General features: G+C 32.7%; 3 protein-coding genes across 4 annotated transcripts; all 3 read right to left on the bottom strand.

Annotated features, from left to right (window-relative positions):
* Positions 1-1,192: 1,192 nt before the first annotated feature.
* LOC110672533 (uncharacterized) lies at positions 1,193-4,009 on the bottom strand. Of its 2 annotated transcripts, none has more exons than XM_058129115.1 (6): positions 3,840-4,009; positions 3,091-3,377; positions 2,935-3,007; positions 2,670-2,785; positions 1,856-2,108; positions 1,193-1,416 (listed from the first exon to the last, which is right to left on the bottom strand). In XM_058129115.1, exons 2-5 carry the CDS (start codon positions 3,331-3,333, stop codon positions 1,881-1,883), a joined length of 660 nt encoding a protein of 219 aa, XP_057985098.1. In that variant the 5' UTR covers positions 3,334-3,377; positions 3,840-4,009; the 3' UTR covers positions 1,193-1,416; positions 1,856-1,880. The 2 variants fall into 2 exon arrangements, with proteins under 2 accessions (XP_057985098.1, XP_057985099.1); XM_058129116.1 differs by having other exon boundaries at positions 1,193-1,413.
* A 1,646-nt stretch (positions 4,010-5,655) lies between these two features.
* Positions 5,656-8,307, bottom strand: LOC110672490 (uncharacterized). The gene has a single exon (XM_021835282.2). It carries the CDS (start codon positions 7,635-7,637, stop codon positions 5,850-5,852), a length of 1,788 nt encoding a protein of 595 aa, XP_021690974.2. The 5' UTR covers positions 7,638-8,307; the 3' UTR covers positions 5,656-5,849.
* Positions 8,308-9,462: 1,155 nt separating this feature from the next.
* On the bottom strand, positions 9,463-15,754 carry LOC110672536 (RPM1-interacting protein 4). The gene is made up of 4 exons (XM_021835338.2): positions 15,324-15,754; positions 10,284-10,859; positions 9,828-10,019; positions 9,463-9,722 (listed from the first exon to the last, which is right to left on the bottom strand). Exons 1-4 carry the CDS (start codon positions 15,327-15,329, stop codon positions 9,693-9,695), a joined length of 804 nt encoding a protein of 267 aa, XP_021691030.2. The 5' UTR covers positions 15,330-15,754; the 3' UTR covers positions 9,463-9,692.
* Between the last annotated feature and the right edge of the window lie 1,172 nt (positions 15,755-16,926).

Below are 16,926 nucleotides of genomic sequence, written 5' to 3'. Positions count from 1 at the left end.
TTCAATATTAAGAAACTATTTTGTGGAGATAGAAATTAAGTGTAATTTTATAAAATAAATAACTTAATAATTATATATTTTTATGATAGTACGAGAACGATATTAATTTTCTTGAAAATTTTAAATGACATTTTGTGTATGCGACTGTCACAACAAAATTTAAATATTAGCGGCGCACTTACATCAAATCTTTATTTATTATGTATATTAATATTAAATTTAATAATTAAAATTTAAATTTAAATTTAATTAATTTTATAAATAAAATTATTTGTTGATTTAAAATTATTTTCAAATAAATTTTAGAAATTATTATATTTTTAATTAGGTAATATTTTATAAAAATTTATATGTTATAATTAATCTAATTATTTATATGTAATATTTATTTAATTATTATTAGATTCTTCTAAACTTTATATATTATTTTTTGTTTAAAAAAATTTTGGTTTGCCTCACATAAATATTTTTTAGTAACTTAAAGTTGATTTTTTTTATTATTATTATCTAAAATAATAGAGAAGAGAATCATTTGAACTTTGATTTCTTTAATGCTACGAGGATACATATCAATTTTTCAATTCCAATTTTATTTTTATTCCAGCTCATGTAAAAAAACTGCATAGATTCATTTTTATATTTTATAATTCAATCATTCCTTTATGTATATTTTTTTAATTGATAAGTTAAGAAATTACACGTATTTTATTTATATATGCAATTTAAATATATATTTTTTTAATTAAATGTAAGTCAACAATGTACAATAAAATTTATTTTGTTTTTTTTTTGGTGGACTACAATAAAATTTATTTATTAAAACTTGTTTAATATTTTTTTTAATTGAATAAAAATTTCTACTGATACATATTTTGATATTTTCCATTTTGATATTAGAATTTTATTATTATTGATAAAACAGAAATCTTAAGAATTAAAATTATTTTATAATATAATAATTCAAGGACCAACTACAACGAATCAAGAGCTAGTGCGAAGATGATTTTTCTACAAATTAATTTAAAATTTTAAAACGCTATTAAAATAAAAAAAAATAAGTTAATAAATTATGGTTATTTTATTGTTAAAGAGTATCCAATAGGATTATATTAATTATCATGAATAGGAATATAAACTTTTTTTTAGAGGGTGTGAATAGCATTATAAAATTAAAATAAACTACAAACATCCATTTCATAAAATTTCTGTTGTCATCTGATTGCCATATGCCTTAGCTAATCAACCATTTGAAGTAAATTTGATCCAAAAACAAAATCCACTATTGATTTCTGGCAAATCAATGTGAAGTGCACATGTTAAACGAAGTTCAAATTTCAAGTAAAAAAATAAGTATCCACAAACATGCTATTGCCATTCTTTCATCTCTCCATCTCAAAGATGTTTCTATCAAACCTGCTGCAGAAAATGGAGAAAATGAATTTATCATCACTTTGAGATGTACAGAAAGGAGATAAAAAGAAATATACATGGACTCATGGCAAGAACAAACACACAGCACATTTGGTACTTCTCATAATATAAACACCTTTTTTCAAAGAGAGAGAGAGAGAGATAGAGAGAGAGAGAGAGAGAGAGAGAGAAGACAATGCACTTGAGCATACCATCATTTCTTCTGCCTAATTATTTCAACATATCCCACAGAATAAACTTGAAGCTAAGCATTTTTCATTTTGAAATCCACCTCCTTAAGGTGAGTGCATGTGCTCATATGTGGATATACTATCATGTCACATACAACAAATCCTTGAAATATAAATATATCATATAAGTGAAATAATGCTGCTTCTTTAACTAATGACCACAGTAAATACATCAGTTAAAAAAGAAAACTTACATAAAATAGCAATTGGTCATGAGCATCACAATGAACTGGTTGCAGGAAGGAACACCCTAATAAGGTTTTTACCAATGACTCTTTTCCTACATGTAGGACATTTTGCCTTTACTCTAATTGCAGCCTTAATGCAAGCCTTACAGAAAATGTGCCCGCATTTTGTCGATGTCTCCTCAACAAATGGACCCATGCAAATCGGACAGTTGAAGGTTGGCTCCTTTGGAACTGGAGGTGGTGACGGTACATTATCTCTCTGCCAATGAACTATAACAGTAAGCCACAAACCTTTAAAAAAATTCCTTAAAATGAGTGAGATGAACATGTCCAATCACTAGTCATACCATATTCTTCCATGCTCTAATGCAATTAATTATAAAATTGATAAATAAAATACAATTATAACTCCAGCAGCAAATCCAGGAACCCAAAGTGATTCCATTAATGCAAAGATTAAGATTGAATAAGATGCATGAAAGCTACAACATTCCTACATAAATTCTAGTTGAACAGCCATAAAAGCTACACTTCCTCATACTTTAGCATGTTTTAACCATATTTAAGTTTCCCAAATAAAATCTTATTTGCAATAGCTTTTAACTCAATCACCAAAGAAAAATATAGAGGAAACACAGAAAAACCACCAAGCATGATAGATAAATTAGGAGTGACTCAAGCCAATCCTTAACCTTAACAGTATTTAAGCGTGATGATACATCTTTAACAACAGTATGTCGATCTAAAACCTGACAACAAGAAAACAATGACCAATAGGAGGTAGACAAGCAAAGCATAGGAATACACTTTCAGGTATTACCATGGAGCTGCTACTGCCTTCCAAATTTACATAATGTTCACAATTGATAATTGTTTGGTCTGGTAGAACTCGTCTGCGCTTGTTATGGTTATTATAAGTCAACCTAGTTGTTCGTCCTGGAATAAGCAACATACACACTTCAGTTGACAGAACAAGTAAACATAGAAACATCATAACCAATCAATGTCACTGAACAAGCACTATATGCCACCATATAACTGCTGTGAAACAGAATATACAAAAGGTGAAGGAAATATCATATTACCTGAATCTACATCGACTACAACAGTACTTCCATGGGTTCTTTGGGCATTGTTTCTTCGAGCATTACTCTTAGCCTAACATGAAATTAAACAAAATCAAGAATTTTCATTAAGAATAGGAACACTAATGGGAAGAGGGAGAGAAACAGAAAGCATACTTCAGCAAAAGCCCTCGGGGAAGATTCAATAACATCATCATCATCAATAGCCTCAACATCGATTGTAGCAGGTGGTACAGGCTGCCCTTGTTGACTTGCTTCCTCTCCATGTTGCACACCCTCAGTTGAAGTTCCTTCCTGATCCCTGTTTTCACTTGGAGGCACATTCAAGTCAAGCATTGCCTTCCTCCTGCGATACCCCCTTAAGGTAGGGCCCCTCACTCCCTGAGCCTGAGTACTCATGCTCTATCTATAATCTTGCTATCAAAATTTCCAGCTTTCAACACCTAAAAATGCATAAATCCAAATAAAGGGGAAACAATTAAGGCTTTTAAATAACGCAGATTAATGGCGCAGTAATACAGTCAGAAAGAATCATTCACCCAGTACAATTTACACTAAAAGTTCCTACCTTTAATGTTGTATGCTTCCCAAATTTAAAATTTCAATATGAACAAAATCTTTTTTTTTCCCCTTAGAAATTCAATAATGAACTTAACATTCACAAATCATGCTATTAATCAACTATGATTTCCATTTAAAAAAAAAAAAGAAAGAAAGAAATAAAGAAAGAAAAACGCTGAGACCTAATCAAGCCAAAGAAGCAATATTAATTACAACAAACTTAATCTAAAATACACAAATTAGAGAAAATTAGGGGGAAAAAGCAAATCGAAAGTCCACTACGCCGATTAATAACAGATATTTAAAAGATTAGAACTAAAAGAACTAGAATCAGAAAATCGAACCTTCAATCTAACACTCGCAAACCAAATCGATTAGCGTATACACATAAAAGATCGATGATCAGAAAGAGATTGAATTCTTCGTCGTCCAATTTCTAGGGTTTAAAACAGGGATTCAGGGAAGGAAAGGACGAAGAAAAAACCGAAGGGTACGAAACGCAAAGAAACATGCTTTTGGGGTTTTGTCTATGTATGACAAGCGGGTCGGTGAGACCTCATCAACGTCCACGTGGCGGCAGTCGTAAGCTGTTACGTATATCCTTGCATCTACGGCGCGTTATTTGTCAACATCTCTTATAGTCTTGGTCGGCGCTTCTTGCTCTGCCTTAGCCAGTTGACCCCGTGAAACGTTTTTCTTCAAAGAATTATTATTTTAACCACAGTCTTTAACTCATCTCACTTAAATATTTTTATGATAATTAAGAAATAATTAAATTATTATAATAAATTATTTTTTAATTTATTTAAATTATCTTTTATTTTACATAATTTAATATCAATAATTTTCTTTTTATTAATCTGTCACTAAAAACTTTTTAAGAGAGAGATAATAAAGATAAATTTTGAGAAATTATAAAAATAATTATTATATTTAATAAAAATAAAAATAAAATTAAAATTAAAACTAAAATAATTAATACTCTAATTTTTTTAAAAATAATAAATAATTATAAATAAAATAATTTTAAAAAATATAAATAAAAATATATGCTAACCACATTTGATCAACACTAACTAGACTCTGATCTTCATAAAAGTATATATGCTAAAGACTTCTACTGCAGGCCCAGTTACCCACACTGGAGAGAGACAAAATATCCTAATTCCCCGTCACTTGATAAATTCAATGCATACAAACTATTCAATACTTCAACACAAAGGATTATAGAGATTGGACATTTTTACGTAAATGTCATCAAAAATTTTCACCTTTAACAACCGTGTTAGTGCAAGGATTATGAGACACATTAAATGCTTGACTTTGAACTGCAAAAGTGGATGCTCACTTCTCTCTAAACCTAATTCTCTCCCTGTCCTCTAAAACTTCAAAAACTCGATCTTTAGTTTCTCAGTTTTAAGGGAGGTCCGGCCTTTTAGCCGTCGAGCCTCCCCCTCTATCTCTTTTCTTTAGTTTTTTTTAGCTTGTATTTTTGTTGTAGTGCTGTTACCAGATCCGAAGTTTAGTTTCCCTCCTTGGATGGAGTTTGTTGTTCTATTTCTTTGTTTTGTATGTGAGTGCATATTGCATCAAGAGTTTCCTTACTTGGATGGCATCTCAAATAAGCGGTTGTAGTTCATCTTGGGCACCGATCTTCTTAAGGGCTACATGAGATTGAGAGTCCTGAGCTTTGTCATCCCTCTCGCGATTTCCCACCATCATATACACGGGTCCTAGCTTTCTTTTAGTTGTTGTAGCTTGCTTGGTTTACTTGCTGTGAAGGAGACATCTTTCCTGAGGAAGCTCTGCTTCTTTAATAAAGTTCTTTGACAATCTTGTTATGGACTGTGAGTTTCTCCTAATGCTGTAAGTTAAAAGTTTAGTGCGTCGACTAGGGCATCATCAAGCTTCAGGTGTGCCGGGTCTAAAGCTTCTTTCGAATCCTTTGCCCAATTATAATAAGTTTCTTAGTTGTTGGACTTTGGTCATGCTTGACTACTGAAATTATAGTGGGGATCAATATATGCATGGGCTTATATTTTGACTCGTGTTTTTATCAATGAAGTCTTCTTTTCCGATTAAAAAAAAACTACAAAAGTGGCAGTTTCTGTCAAACTTTGCACTGAAAAATTACTAATTTTTTAGAAGAAAATAAAGAAAGAAAAAAATTCTTGGACTGAAATCAATTCTGACTTCGCATTTATGAGTCATTTCAAACATGGCAGGATTAAGAAATTCAGAGACAAACATAGATGATATCCTTCCCCAAGAACACAGCTAATTTTGTAGGGAAAGAGCCGGAAAACTTAAAAAAAAAAAGGGAGAGTTATCTAGATGGTAGACAAAGTTCTCCATCATAGCTTCTCAGTTAATCTGATCATAAAATTATTAACTGCACCTTTATCTAAAACAATCCATGAAGATTCAAACAACTCATGAAAGAACTCAGCTCCAATCTCCTCAGCTGCATTTCTGAATGCAACGCCAAAGGCATTTCCTTGAACTGCTCCAAGTCGAGGTTTTCCACAAACCCCAACAATCAACATCTTGTTTGGCTCTTGTGATAAGCATGCACAAAGCAAGGGCTTTGCTCTAGCTCCTTTCTCTCTCAAGGCATCCATTAGAAAATAGCAGAATTTAGTCAAAGCCTGTGGGTATCCCAACAACTTTGTATCCACTGAATCCTCAAGCTTTACCCATCTGAACTTCCTTCCACTTCTGATAGAACCACTTTTTGTGATTGCTGTACTTCCTTGTCTAAGAATTGCTCGCTGTACCTTGATCGCTTGTTGCATTCCAGCTTTCAATTTGTCAAGATTATTCAAGGAGAGTGCATCATATGCCTCTCCAAACTGCTTAGAAGCACAAGAGCCATCAGAGTTAACAAATGACTCGAGCAATGCTGTCACCCCATAGACCACATCTGCCGCAGAAACCCTGGAGCTATACCCATGAAGCCTCAAGAAACTCCTGTAGTAAAAATCAGTAAGCCCGTATTCAGGTAAAAACCGTTCAAATTCATCTTTCATTTTCCTCTTTACTTCAAGATTCATGTATTGAAACTTCTGTTGGCAATCCACAAGCGCAAATCCCATTCTTGCAAGGAGGAGCTTCAGCTTCTTCATTCCATTGTCGCTCCATGTCTTTAATTTTGTGGCAATATATGAAGAACATAACATCGAATCAAACAAATTCCACTCCCTTAACAACATAAGTCTTGGCTCATCTTCATATGCTATCCTTGATGATTCAGGTGCTCGAATCTTTGTTCCATCTTTGAGAGTCACCATAGAAACAGCCTCTAAATTACCTGAACTGTTGATATGCTGCTCAAGCTCCATAACCCCAGCTTGATACCTCTCATCCGTTAATCTTTCATGAACAAACTGATCAGTTAGTGAAACACAAGCCAACCAAAGCAATTCATTTGTGTTCTTCCTCAAAGAATGTGACAAATCAAACATCAAATACCCTGAGGGCCTTCCATGGAAAGTACCCATGTTATAATATTCCCTCTTTAATTTCCTGAAAAGCTGAACTGGATCATCTTTTTTCTCCTTTGAAACCCTCCTTCGCTTCCTTGACTCCCCACTCCCATCCTCTTCACCTTCACTTTCACTGTCTTCCTCCTCTTCACTATCTGAGCTGTCGTCACCCTCATCATCACTATTCAACTCGCTCGCATTAGCCAAAGCGGAAACATCAAAATCATAGGCTAAATCAGCTTGATTTTCATCATCATGCGTGTAAAGCACAATCACACTGTCATTTTGCTCGCTCAGGTTATGCAAATGGATGGGGCGGTGACTATCAATGACAAAAACACGCGCCCCTGGACCTAAATTGAGTAACCTACGCAAATCACGCTGGCAACCCCAATTAATTAAGAGGATTGAAATGGGTTCACTTGAAGGTGAAGTCAGATCAGGGCCAGCATATTTATGAATTTCTTGAAAAGAAGAAACGGGATAGCAAGAGTAGCGGACAGAATCAGATTCAAGGATGTGAAATATTATTTTAAGAGCACATAGTGAATCAACATCGGAAGTTGAGGGAAATATAAGCAGAGGAGAGAGTGATGAAGCCGAGACTGATTCGCGGAGGCGAGTGTAAAAAGACTCTAACCTTTGCTCTCTCACCATAATTAAACAATTGGCGCCACAAATACAGAGAAAAGATTGATATTTAAGAGGCTAAAACTGGATATGAAACTGTCCTTTTTCTGATCTCAGATGCTCAAATTGAAAATTAGAGCTGAGATCAACATGGGTAGGTCATAATCCACTCATTTTTCTTGAATTTTAAGCCCTAACTGCTCAATTAAGCCAAGAGAAATTTAGGGGAAGATGAAAAAAGGGCAACTTCAGAGAATGCGTTGAATTGGGTCATGTTTGATAGTGCTAAAAAATAACTCAATTTCATTAAAACTACGAGAGAAGCAAGATTACCCAGAAACTGCTTCGAATTTAACAACATAATAGCAGCTGAAATGGACTAAAATAGAAACCCCCATGAACAAAAGATACTGAATTTTAGAGGTAGAGATGGAGGTGGAGTACCTGAGATTTGTGCATAAAATGAGAAACCCTCCGTTCCTTTCAACTCTAACATCCAGATCTTACGCAGAGAGAGAGAGTGTGCGTGTGTTTTTGAAAGGAATTATCTTAAGAGTGTGGTTTTGATTTTGAATTCACCGTTAGTTTTATGAAATTTAAAATTTTCAACTTAGCGCCAGGTTTTGGCGCCAGCTTATTATTTGTATTTGTACGGCGTCGGCCTGATATATTATTGGGTCAACATCTTAAAAACTCGTCATGTTTAACCAAAAGTATGCTCATCCGATGGTTGACATAAGATGTGCGGTCCAGCTAAAACTGATATCGATTTTAGGATATACTTTTTCTGAAATTAATTTTCAAATTAAGTAATGAGCATAGGATATTCATAAAAATTACTTTATCCAAATTTAAATTTAATTATTATATTTAATATTAAATTTCTTTTAAATTTGATTAAATTTATCATAAATTATTTGAATTAATTCTAAATTCAATTATTATTATTATCTTTATTTGGGTAATACCTAAATTTTTTAATTATATATATATTTTTATATATTTTAATTAATAATTTATATAAAATATATTTTTATTATATTTATTTAAAGTATAATATATAAAATTTATAAATATTATTATAAAATATATATTTTATATTTAATTAATTATTTATATAAATATCTTCAAATAATAAATATTCAATACTAACTTAAAACTCAAAACGAGTATTATTTTTAAAATTTATACTCATTTATGTACTACTCAATAGTTTTTAAGATTGTAATATTTGAATTTGAATCTCAATTAAAATTAAATAAACATGTTATCAAAAATTAAAGTTTTAACAAGTATTCATCATTTAATTAAAAGCCAAGTTTCATTAATCAAATATGCAAATTAATTCTATAAATTTCATAGAATTCATTTGATCATAAGGGAAGATAGAAATTTAAAGCCATGAAGTTACCACACATACTAGTTTTACAAGCATTTGGACTAATGAAATTCCAAGTCCAACACTAGTGATTACTGAACAAACTCTTGAGCTCTCAATTGCACTATTCAATTTGAGGCCACTTGACCCTTCTAAAGTGAAAATGCTATACTGCCAAGCTTCACTACTTTTATCACTCTTAATTCTTTCAATATGGTTATGGCACATCCAGATCAAACTAAGTTCATCAGAAACATAAATTTTTTGCCCCAAGTGCACATATATTTCCCTGTTTGAGTCGCGATGCGTCACGAGTTTGTGCCATAGATTGTGGCAAAGCACTTCACCACAAATATGAACATCAACAAGCCTGTGAAAAGTGAAAATTTTATATACTTGTAAAGATTTGGTAGGACGACGCAAGGCTGCTGTTTTCATCAATGTATCTCTCAAAATCAATGGAAGAGCAAGACAAAAAGGAAAACATAATATCTAGATTAGAATTAAAGAATTTGTATCTGCAAGTAAGTGGAAACTATAAACCAAAAAGAACAGGAACACATTTCTAGCAAAACACTGCTTATCATCACAAAATGCCAAGCAAATAGAGAGAATATACTCGAAGTTACTCTGCGTGAAGAGAGCCTTCAATGTATTTACAAGTTCCACACACCTCATAATTTTTCACAAATGTACTCAAGACATCACTTTCTGCCCCAAGGAAAGCAGCAACTCTGAAAATTTGAAAAAGATAAAAAAATAAAACACATATGATGATAAGATAATCGGCAAGTATGTGAACCAGTGCAATTAGATATAGACAAAGAGTGATGGCATACCTTGGAGCTGTTGCTGGGGGTTTGCTTGCGAGCATTGCTCATAGATGACTCAGTTGGCATGCCAGGCACTTTACCTGCCCCAATTTGCCTTTCCTCCCTCACTTTGTTGAAAATGTGAGTATAGCCATCAGCAGATGCAGGGTTATTCTCATCCCACTCACCAAATTTTGGAACAGCAGCACCCTTATCAGGCTGTCACGTCAGAAACAACAGACAGAAACAAATTTTAGTAAGAGATTAAGATACCCAAGAAAAATAAAACAAAAAATTAATTCATTATAAGCCTTGTTCCTTGTATAGGATTTAGTATTGACAAGAGGAAAGGCATTACATAAAAGTAGCCTTAAGAAGCAAATTTGTCCCAAAAGGAAAAGGTCAGATTGTCAACAAGAAAAGCCAAGTTCAAATATGACTACTTAAATAATGAAAGTATGGGGCTGAAGAAAGAAGAATTACACTTTCATCGCCTTTTGGTTTCAACCGGGATCTTCCAGGAGTACCATAGCTACTGTCAGATGAACCTTTTCCTTCCCAAGCAGGAGATGGAGCCCCACTACCTCTCCCAGAGATCTTGGCCTTATGATGGAGTGGGGAATGCTCCATGCTGTTATCGGACCCAATGCTTTGTACGCTTTGTATTCCAGTTCGTCTGTGGGTTTCACCATAGCTTACTCCACGGCCACCATAACGCTGGGGTGCTGGCTCATTGCTAGCTCTCCGATTCACGTTATCATGGCGTGCTGGAGACTCAGTAAACCGTCTGAGCTCACCATCTTCCCTGCTCCTTTGACGCTCATGTGCTTGTCTAACAGCTCCCTGCCCTGTTGGTTCCTCTGATACAACTCTGCCTCCAGAAGGGGGAACTTGAGCTGGAGCTGCATAATCATAGCTTAAATCAGGATTCTCTTGGGGATCATTTGGATTTATCATCTTCCCCCCACCTCGACCCTTTCGAGCCTTTTCAAAGTAGGCTGTGTAAGGAACATTCTCTTCACTTTCCCAATTGCCAAACTTTGGCACATGTGAACGTTGCTGCCACAATAACAAGATATTGTTACCTACCAGAATACAAATTAAAAAAAAAAGAAAAGAAAAAGAGAGAGAGAGAGAGAGAGAGAGAGAAACTATTTTTTCACCAATGAAAAAATATAACAGTTCATCTACCAGGATCAGTGAGTCATGTACAAAGTAGCTTCAAATATTTGAAAATGAAAGAGCCAGAGAGGCTGCAATGCATTGCGCCACCATGACAACCATATTATTTCCAGAGTGCAGAATATGATATAGGCCATATTCCACCAATGCAGAACATTATTCATGTCTTATTCTGTTTGTGCTAATGATTTAAAATTAAAACTACTACATCTCTCTACAAGCCTCAGAAATAAAACAATTCAAATCATGCTCACAGCTCAACTTAGGCCGGAATAACTTATTTGCTATTGAAGGAAAAATGTTGCAAGCAAGGAGAAAAAATAAATAAGGAATGCATGATTGAATATGTTATATTTTTATGGGAAATGGTGTGCATAAATGCATAAAAAATAAAATTTAAAATAAATTATAGCTAGAAAATATGTTTGAACTGAGATTATACAATAATATTAACACCATCTAGTAAATTAGCTTTTAGACATTTCATGTCTGTACTTGTAAAATACATATCAATATTACTTCAACTTGTAGTTTGATGACAACTCCACACATCTGTGCCATCAGAACTTGAGCTGAGATTGTGTTTTTCTTGTCAGCAGGAACGGTTAGCTTGAAAAGGAGAAAAAGGTACTGATGAGGATAAGTAACATGTATTTTAATATGCAATCTATGATTGTGTAGTCCTCTTCAGGATTTCAAATAGCTTATCAGAAAAACCAATAAAAGAAAAACAAGTCAGGCTTTCTATCCAGGGAATTCAATAGATATCTCCTATTCTAGGCCCCTGAAAATCTTTCAGCATGTTGATAAAATGGACTGAGCCTAACTCCAACCCAAAAGTCACCTTGTGGGAAGAGGATTGCCCAGCCAATGTGGCACTTAACACACCCCTCTCACGCCTAGGAGGTCAGGACTGAGCATCAAGAGCTTGAAGTTTGCAGAATTGCATTTATTGGTGACACAATGTTGAGACTAGGATTGGTTCTGATACTATGCTGATAAAATGGACCAAACCTAACTCCAACCCAAAGCCAAATTGTGGGAGGAGGATTACCCAATTCACATATGAAGCATTTTTCTCCAATACCCAACAGATGTAGGACTTAATATAGCTCGGTCTCCAAACTAAATTCGTTCATCAGTGTAACATTAGAAATGGTTAAAGAAACAAATCAAACTAAAATTAGGGATCAAGATGACAAAATTATAACTCAATTGTTAAACAAGTACCATTTTAACTGTACTTGACCAAATTTGGGCTGTCAACATATGAATACCTTCTTTTAGCTAGAATTACAAGTGCACGACCAATGTAAGAAATCCATCTAATATAGTAAAAGAACTAATCCTTCGTCTACACATCAAGTATGCTTGTGCACCGTGAAGCGTAATTAGTCTATTCACCTTCTGATAGATACGTGGTCTATCTACACTATCCATGCTTCACCTCAGAGGTAGCGAACTAGCAACCAGGACAAAAATGCATCAACAAAGGGCTAAATTTTAGAGAACTTATGAATTGAAGTTCACAGTTGCATGTATCTTCGTTCTCTCTCTACCACTAATAAAATTTATAATCTTGAATTGAATCATACCATCTCAATCCTTTCATTTGACCCTTTTGCCCATTGTGCATTTGGATTCTTGCTACCGTTCTTATTTTGCTAATATCTGTATTATGTTGACCTAGTACCTATACCATATAAGAATGATGTTCTTTGCTTTGCTTGAGGAGAAGCATAACTACAGCAAACTCAAAATTATTAAAAAGAAAATAAGTCATCCCCCAGCCCCCTTGGTGATGTATGGAAATCCAATCCAAAATCATTGATCTACTTCCATATTTTTATTATAAATTTCTATAGGGAAACACAATGGTAAATCTTGTCAATTTCATGCCTTCATTAATTTTTAGTTTTGAGGTAGTTTGACAATTTCAACTAACCTTCAGTTGCATCGCTGATTATTGACATTCCAGAAAAATCACCAGCAGTGTTTCTTACAGTTGGACCATCGGACTAAACCAAACCAACTTTAACCCATAGGCCTAAAAAATTCAACTTTCTTTAAAAGTTATCCTCTTAGAAGAGAAACAATCATCATCTTCTTAACAAAAAGAAGTTTCGTATGAAAGAATTTCTAAGGAAAATTAAGGCTGAGAAAAATAGGGATTCACAAGTTCTTCTGCGCACATCCATAGGCTATATACTATTTGAACCCAGTAAAATTTATATGGTACTTTGCTAGAACAAAGTTATAAAACATCAAAAAAAGACAAACTGAGTGCACAAGAGATCATCAATAACCATCTACCATGGACACAACCCTAACATCAAAACCATAAAATTTTAGGAGGAAAATGATAATCCAACCTTTTGTCAACATATGCCAAATGACTTAAGACTACTCAGAAACAGAAAAATACCAAAAATGGAAAGACAACCATACCAATCACCAAAGCCGAGATGCTATCTTATTTTAGAAATTCCATAATTCAACAAATACGAAAAAAGAACCATCAAATAAATAGTGAAGAACATGTTTACCAAAGTACATACTATTTTTGCTAATTAGTGAAGCATAGGAATGAATCCAATCGTCTAGACTTAACCAATATTCACAAATAAGAGAGGAAATACTAATCAAGTAATATTCACAAATAAAAGAGGAAATACTAATCAAGTAACCGTCACCTAAAGTCCCTAAACAATCAAATCAAATACTAATCAAGCAATCATCACTCTAACACAACACAAAAATTGTCATACTCTTACATGTTCTTTAATCCTTATAAAAGAACTGAGAGGATAAAAGAAGTAAACTATACAAGTGTCTAAGAGAAACCCCTTTTATGCCATCTCTTCTTCCTCTCATCTTTCTGTGAATGAAACAAGGCGATAGGTCCCCTGGCTCCAGTTGTGAATACAGAAAACTAAACCAGGAAAAGAAGCATGCCACTTATGTTAAAAGAGAAATGTAACTAAAGGGCATGCTGTTTGCTATTGACAATAGATATTACAAGGCAGAACTATTTTCATTAGACACAAAAAAAAAAAAAAAAGAACCCTTGTTTTCTCCTCAATACCTATAGAAATTGTATTCTATAAAGAGTTCAGACATCCATGCACCAAAGGGATATAAGACTTTTGATTATCAAATTTCACAGTTCTACGCGCAAAAAAATTCACAGCCAATAAACCAACGAGGTGTATTTTGAAATAATAACAATAACAATAATAATAAGAAGATGATGAAGCAGCTACCATGCACATTTGCAATTTAAAAAAAATGATAACCCTAACATGCCCAAATGAAATCACATTTTGCCCTCCAATAACATAAGATATATCAGACAACTAACAGGTGTATATAAAGGCAAATTCAGTTTTCTTGCATAAAACTTAAACAAAAAGACATTTTAAATAAGGAACTCAAGTTAAACTTTTATTGTAAACAAGGGCAGCTGACTTCAAATTTTCAAGTAAAGTTGATACATGTCCAATAATGTTTCAGCATGAACTTGAACTTGAAAATTATGCAATTCATTTATCTCATTGATGTGATATCCCTAGGCTGCATACCCCATATTGAATAAAGGTCCAAGGGGAAAAAAATTCCTTTAACTTAAAGCCAACATGGTCCAACAGAAATGTGTATTAAGCATTTTCACAAACCAAATCAAAACAAGTACATCTTATCAGCCACAATATTCTAGGTTAGGATTATCATGTACGCTCTTTAGATTGGTAATACTTTCCCAATTATGGTGATATGGTTATGCCTGATGTTGATAACTACCTAATTTGTAATTTTGTATGCATGTACTTTCTCAGTTTAATTTATTTGCATTACAAGATTCCCTTACAAGCCAATACATCAAGCAATACAAACAAAACTTGGACAGACAAACTGCCAATTTACCTAATAATTTGCATAAATTATTGTTTATTCTACAATATTATAAGGATTCATCAAAGCTATATTTTTTTCATTCAGGTGTACAGTTAAAAATTCAGTACTAATTCCAATCCATATAATTCATACCCATGAACAGACAATTAAACCAAGCCCAGATTAACAGAAAACCAGTCCAACCATATAACAATCAACGCCTGATTAGAAAGCCTAACATTGCCAATCAAGGCAATACAAATTAACATAATCCACAAATATTATAGATGATCTCTTTGGTCCTCAAAAACCAGAAGGGCAAATTTTCTTTTCTCTTCTGCAATTTTTTGAGCAACCAAACAGCAAACAACAAAAACATCCCAACCAAATAAACATAAAAACACTAATAACCAATAGTTTGAAAAGAGAAAGAGAACGGGCTAAACTTACTGCCATTTCTCTCTCCACCAAGGTTGGAAGGAAACCCAGAAAGCAAAGAACAAAACTTTAATCAAATTGAGCGCTTTTCCTGACAAAAGAAGCTCAAAGCTCCATCAAAGAAGCCTTCAACGACCCAGCAAGAAAAAGAGAGATTTTTACCCACACGGAGAGAGAGAGAGAGAGAGAGTTTTTAGAGAGAGTCCAGAGAGACTTTTTGACAGGGAAAGAGCTTGTTTATAGAGAGGTTTATAAACCATTGACGGGAGCCATCGGTGATGTTTGACCATTCTCTATGTTCTCCCTCTCTCTGTAAAAAACAGAAACGTCTCACTTTCTTCTCGGTTTCAAGTGTCTCCCTCACCAAGTCACTGTATGTTCCAGTACATACGATCTTCTTTCTCCACTATTGAATTTTGTTCAATAGCCAATAGAATAAGCCAGTTTGGTGTGGAAGAAACGATTCATACACTGGTAATAGCAATTTTTGCTAAAATTTTCATTTTTTGGTCTGTTTCTGGTAGTTGTCCGTTTCGGTTTAGAGCTAACGGCGTGACTGTTAATGGCGGCTGACCACCTTCACAATAAAGCTGCGTTTGTCTTTGTCAGTTGTGAATAGTCTGTCTTTGTCTGCTTCTGTTGAAACATTTCTATTGACCTTTCTTTTTTTTTTTCCAAAATTATTTTTTAAATTAAATATCATTACGTATCAAATTATTAATTACAAAAAAATTAATTCTGATAAATAATAGTAAGTAAACAATAAAAACAACAAATAAATAAATTTTCATCACTTTTGTATTTTATTAATTAAATTCTAACTAAATTTTAAATTCATAATCTCATATTTTTCAATAGTATTTATTTAATTAATTTAATCTTCTATTTTTAAAATTTTTCATAAACAAATTTAAAAATGTTATTATAAAAATTTATAAAATTTGAATTTTTTTATTAATAAATATGTTAATATAAATTTATTTTAATATTTTTAAATTATAATTTATTAATATTTTTTTATGATTATATATTACTATCTGATACAGTGCTATTCTAAAATATTTAAAAAATATTTTATTTAATTTTACCTATTAAAAATAATCATATTATTTTATTTAAAATTTTAAATCTCATTTTACTCAAATTTTCTTTAATTAAATCTAACTTTAATAAATTTTTCTTAACCGACTCATTTTAATCGAATTTCTTTCAATTAAACCCTAATAAAATTATATTCAATATCTATATAAAAAGGTTAAACCTCAATAATCAGATATGTCATTTTCTTATAATTAAAATTAACAAATATTTAGTATGTGTGGGTTACCACTTTCAAGATTGAGCGTGTAATATATATATAAAAAAAAAAAAAGAAAAAGAATGAGCAAAAAAAAATTAATATAAGTAAAACTAATAAGTAAAGTACGAGTCGTTTAACACTTTCAAGATTAAGTGTGGAATATAAAAAATAAAAAAAAAATAGAATGAGCAAAAAAAAATTTTTTTTGATAAAAATTATTAAAATCCTTTTGATATTTAGCAATATTTAAATTTTCATTATTATTTCTTGTAAAATCTAATTACACTATTCTCAACTCTTTTAGTTTCATAATAT

Source organism: Hevea brasiliensis, chromosome 10 (genome assembly GCF_030052815.1).
Source record: "Hevea brasiliensis isolate MT/VB/25A 57/8 chromosome 10, ASM3005281v1, whole genome shotgun sequence".
Lineage (NCBI taxonomy): Eukaryota > Viridiplantae > Streptophyta > Magnoliopsida > Malpighiales > Euphorbiaceae > Hevea > Hevea brasiliensis.
Note: the sequence above shows the minus strand (reverse complement) of the source record. Positions and strands in the feature narration are given on the sequence as shown.

What these genes read in the sequence shown, in the direction of transcription:
- LOC110672533 (XM_058129115.1), bottom strand. Translation starts at nt 3,333, where the DNA reads ATGAGTACTCAGGCTCAGGGAGTGAGGGGCCCTACCTTAAGGGGGTAT. An exon ending in CCCCGAGGGCTTTTGCTGAA is followed by an intron (nt 3,008 to 3,090) that starts GTATGCTTTCTG and finishes ATTTCATGTTAG; the next exon opens with GCTAAGAGTAATGCTCGAAG. An exon ending in AAGGCAGTAGCAGCTCCATG is followed by an intron (nt 2,109 to 2,669) that starts GTAATACCTGAA and finishes GTTCATTGGCAG; the next exon opens with AGAGATAATGTACCGTCACC.
- LOC110672490 (XM_021835282.2), bottom strand. Translation starts at nt 7,637, where the DNA reads ATGGTGAGAGAGCAAAGGTTAGAGTCTTTTTACACTCGCCTCCGCGAA.
- LOC110672536 (XM_021835338.2), bottom strand. An exon ending in AACCAAAAGGCGATGAAAGT is followed by an intron (nt 10,020 to 10,283) that starts GTAATTCTTCTT and finishes CTGACGTGACAG; the next exon opens with CCTGATAAGGGTGCTGCTGT. An exon ending in CCCCCAGCAACAGCTCCAAG is followed by an intron (nt 9,723 to 9,827) that starts GTATGCCATCAC and finishes TCAAATTTTCAG; the next exon opens with AGTTGCTGCTTTCCTTGGGG.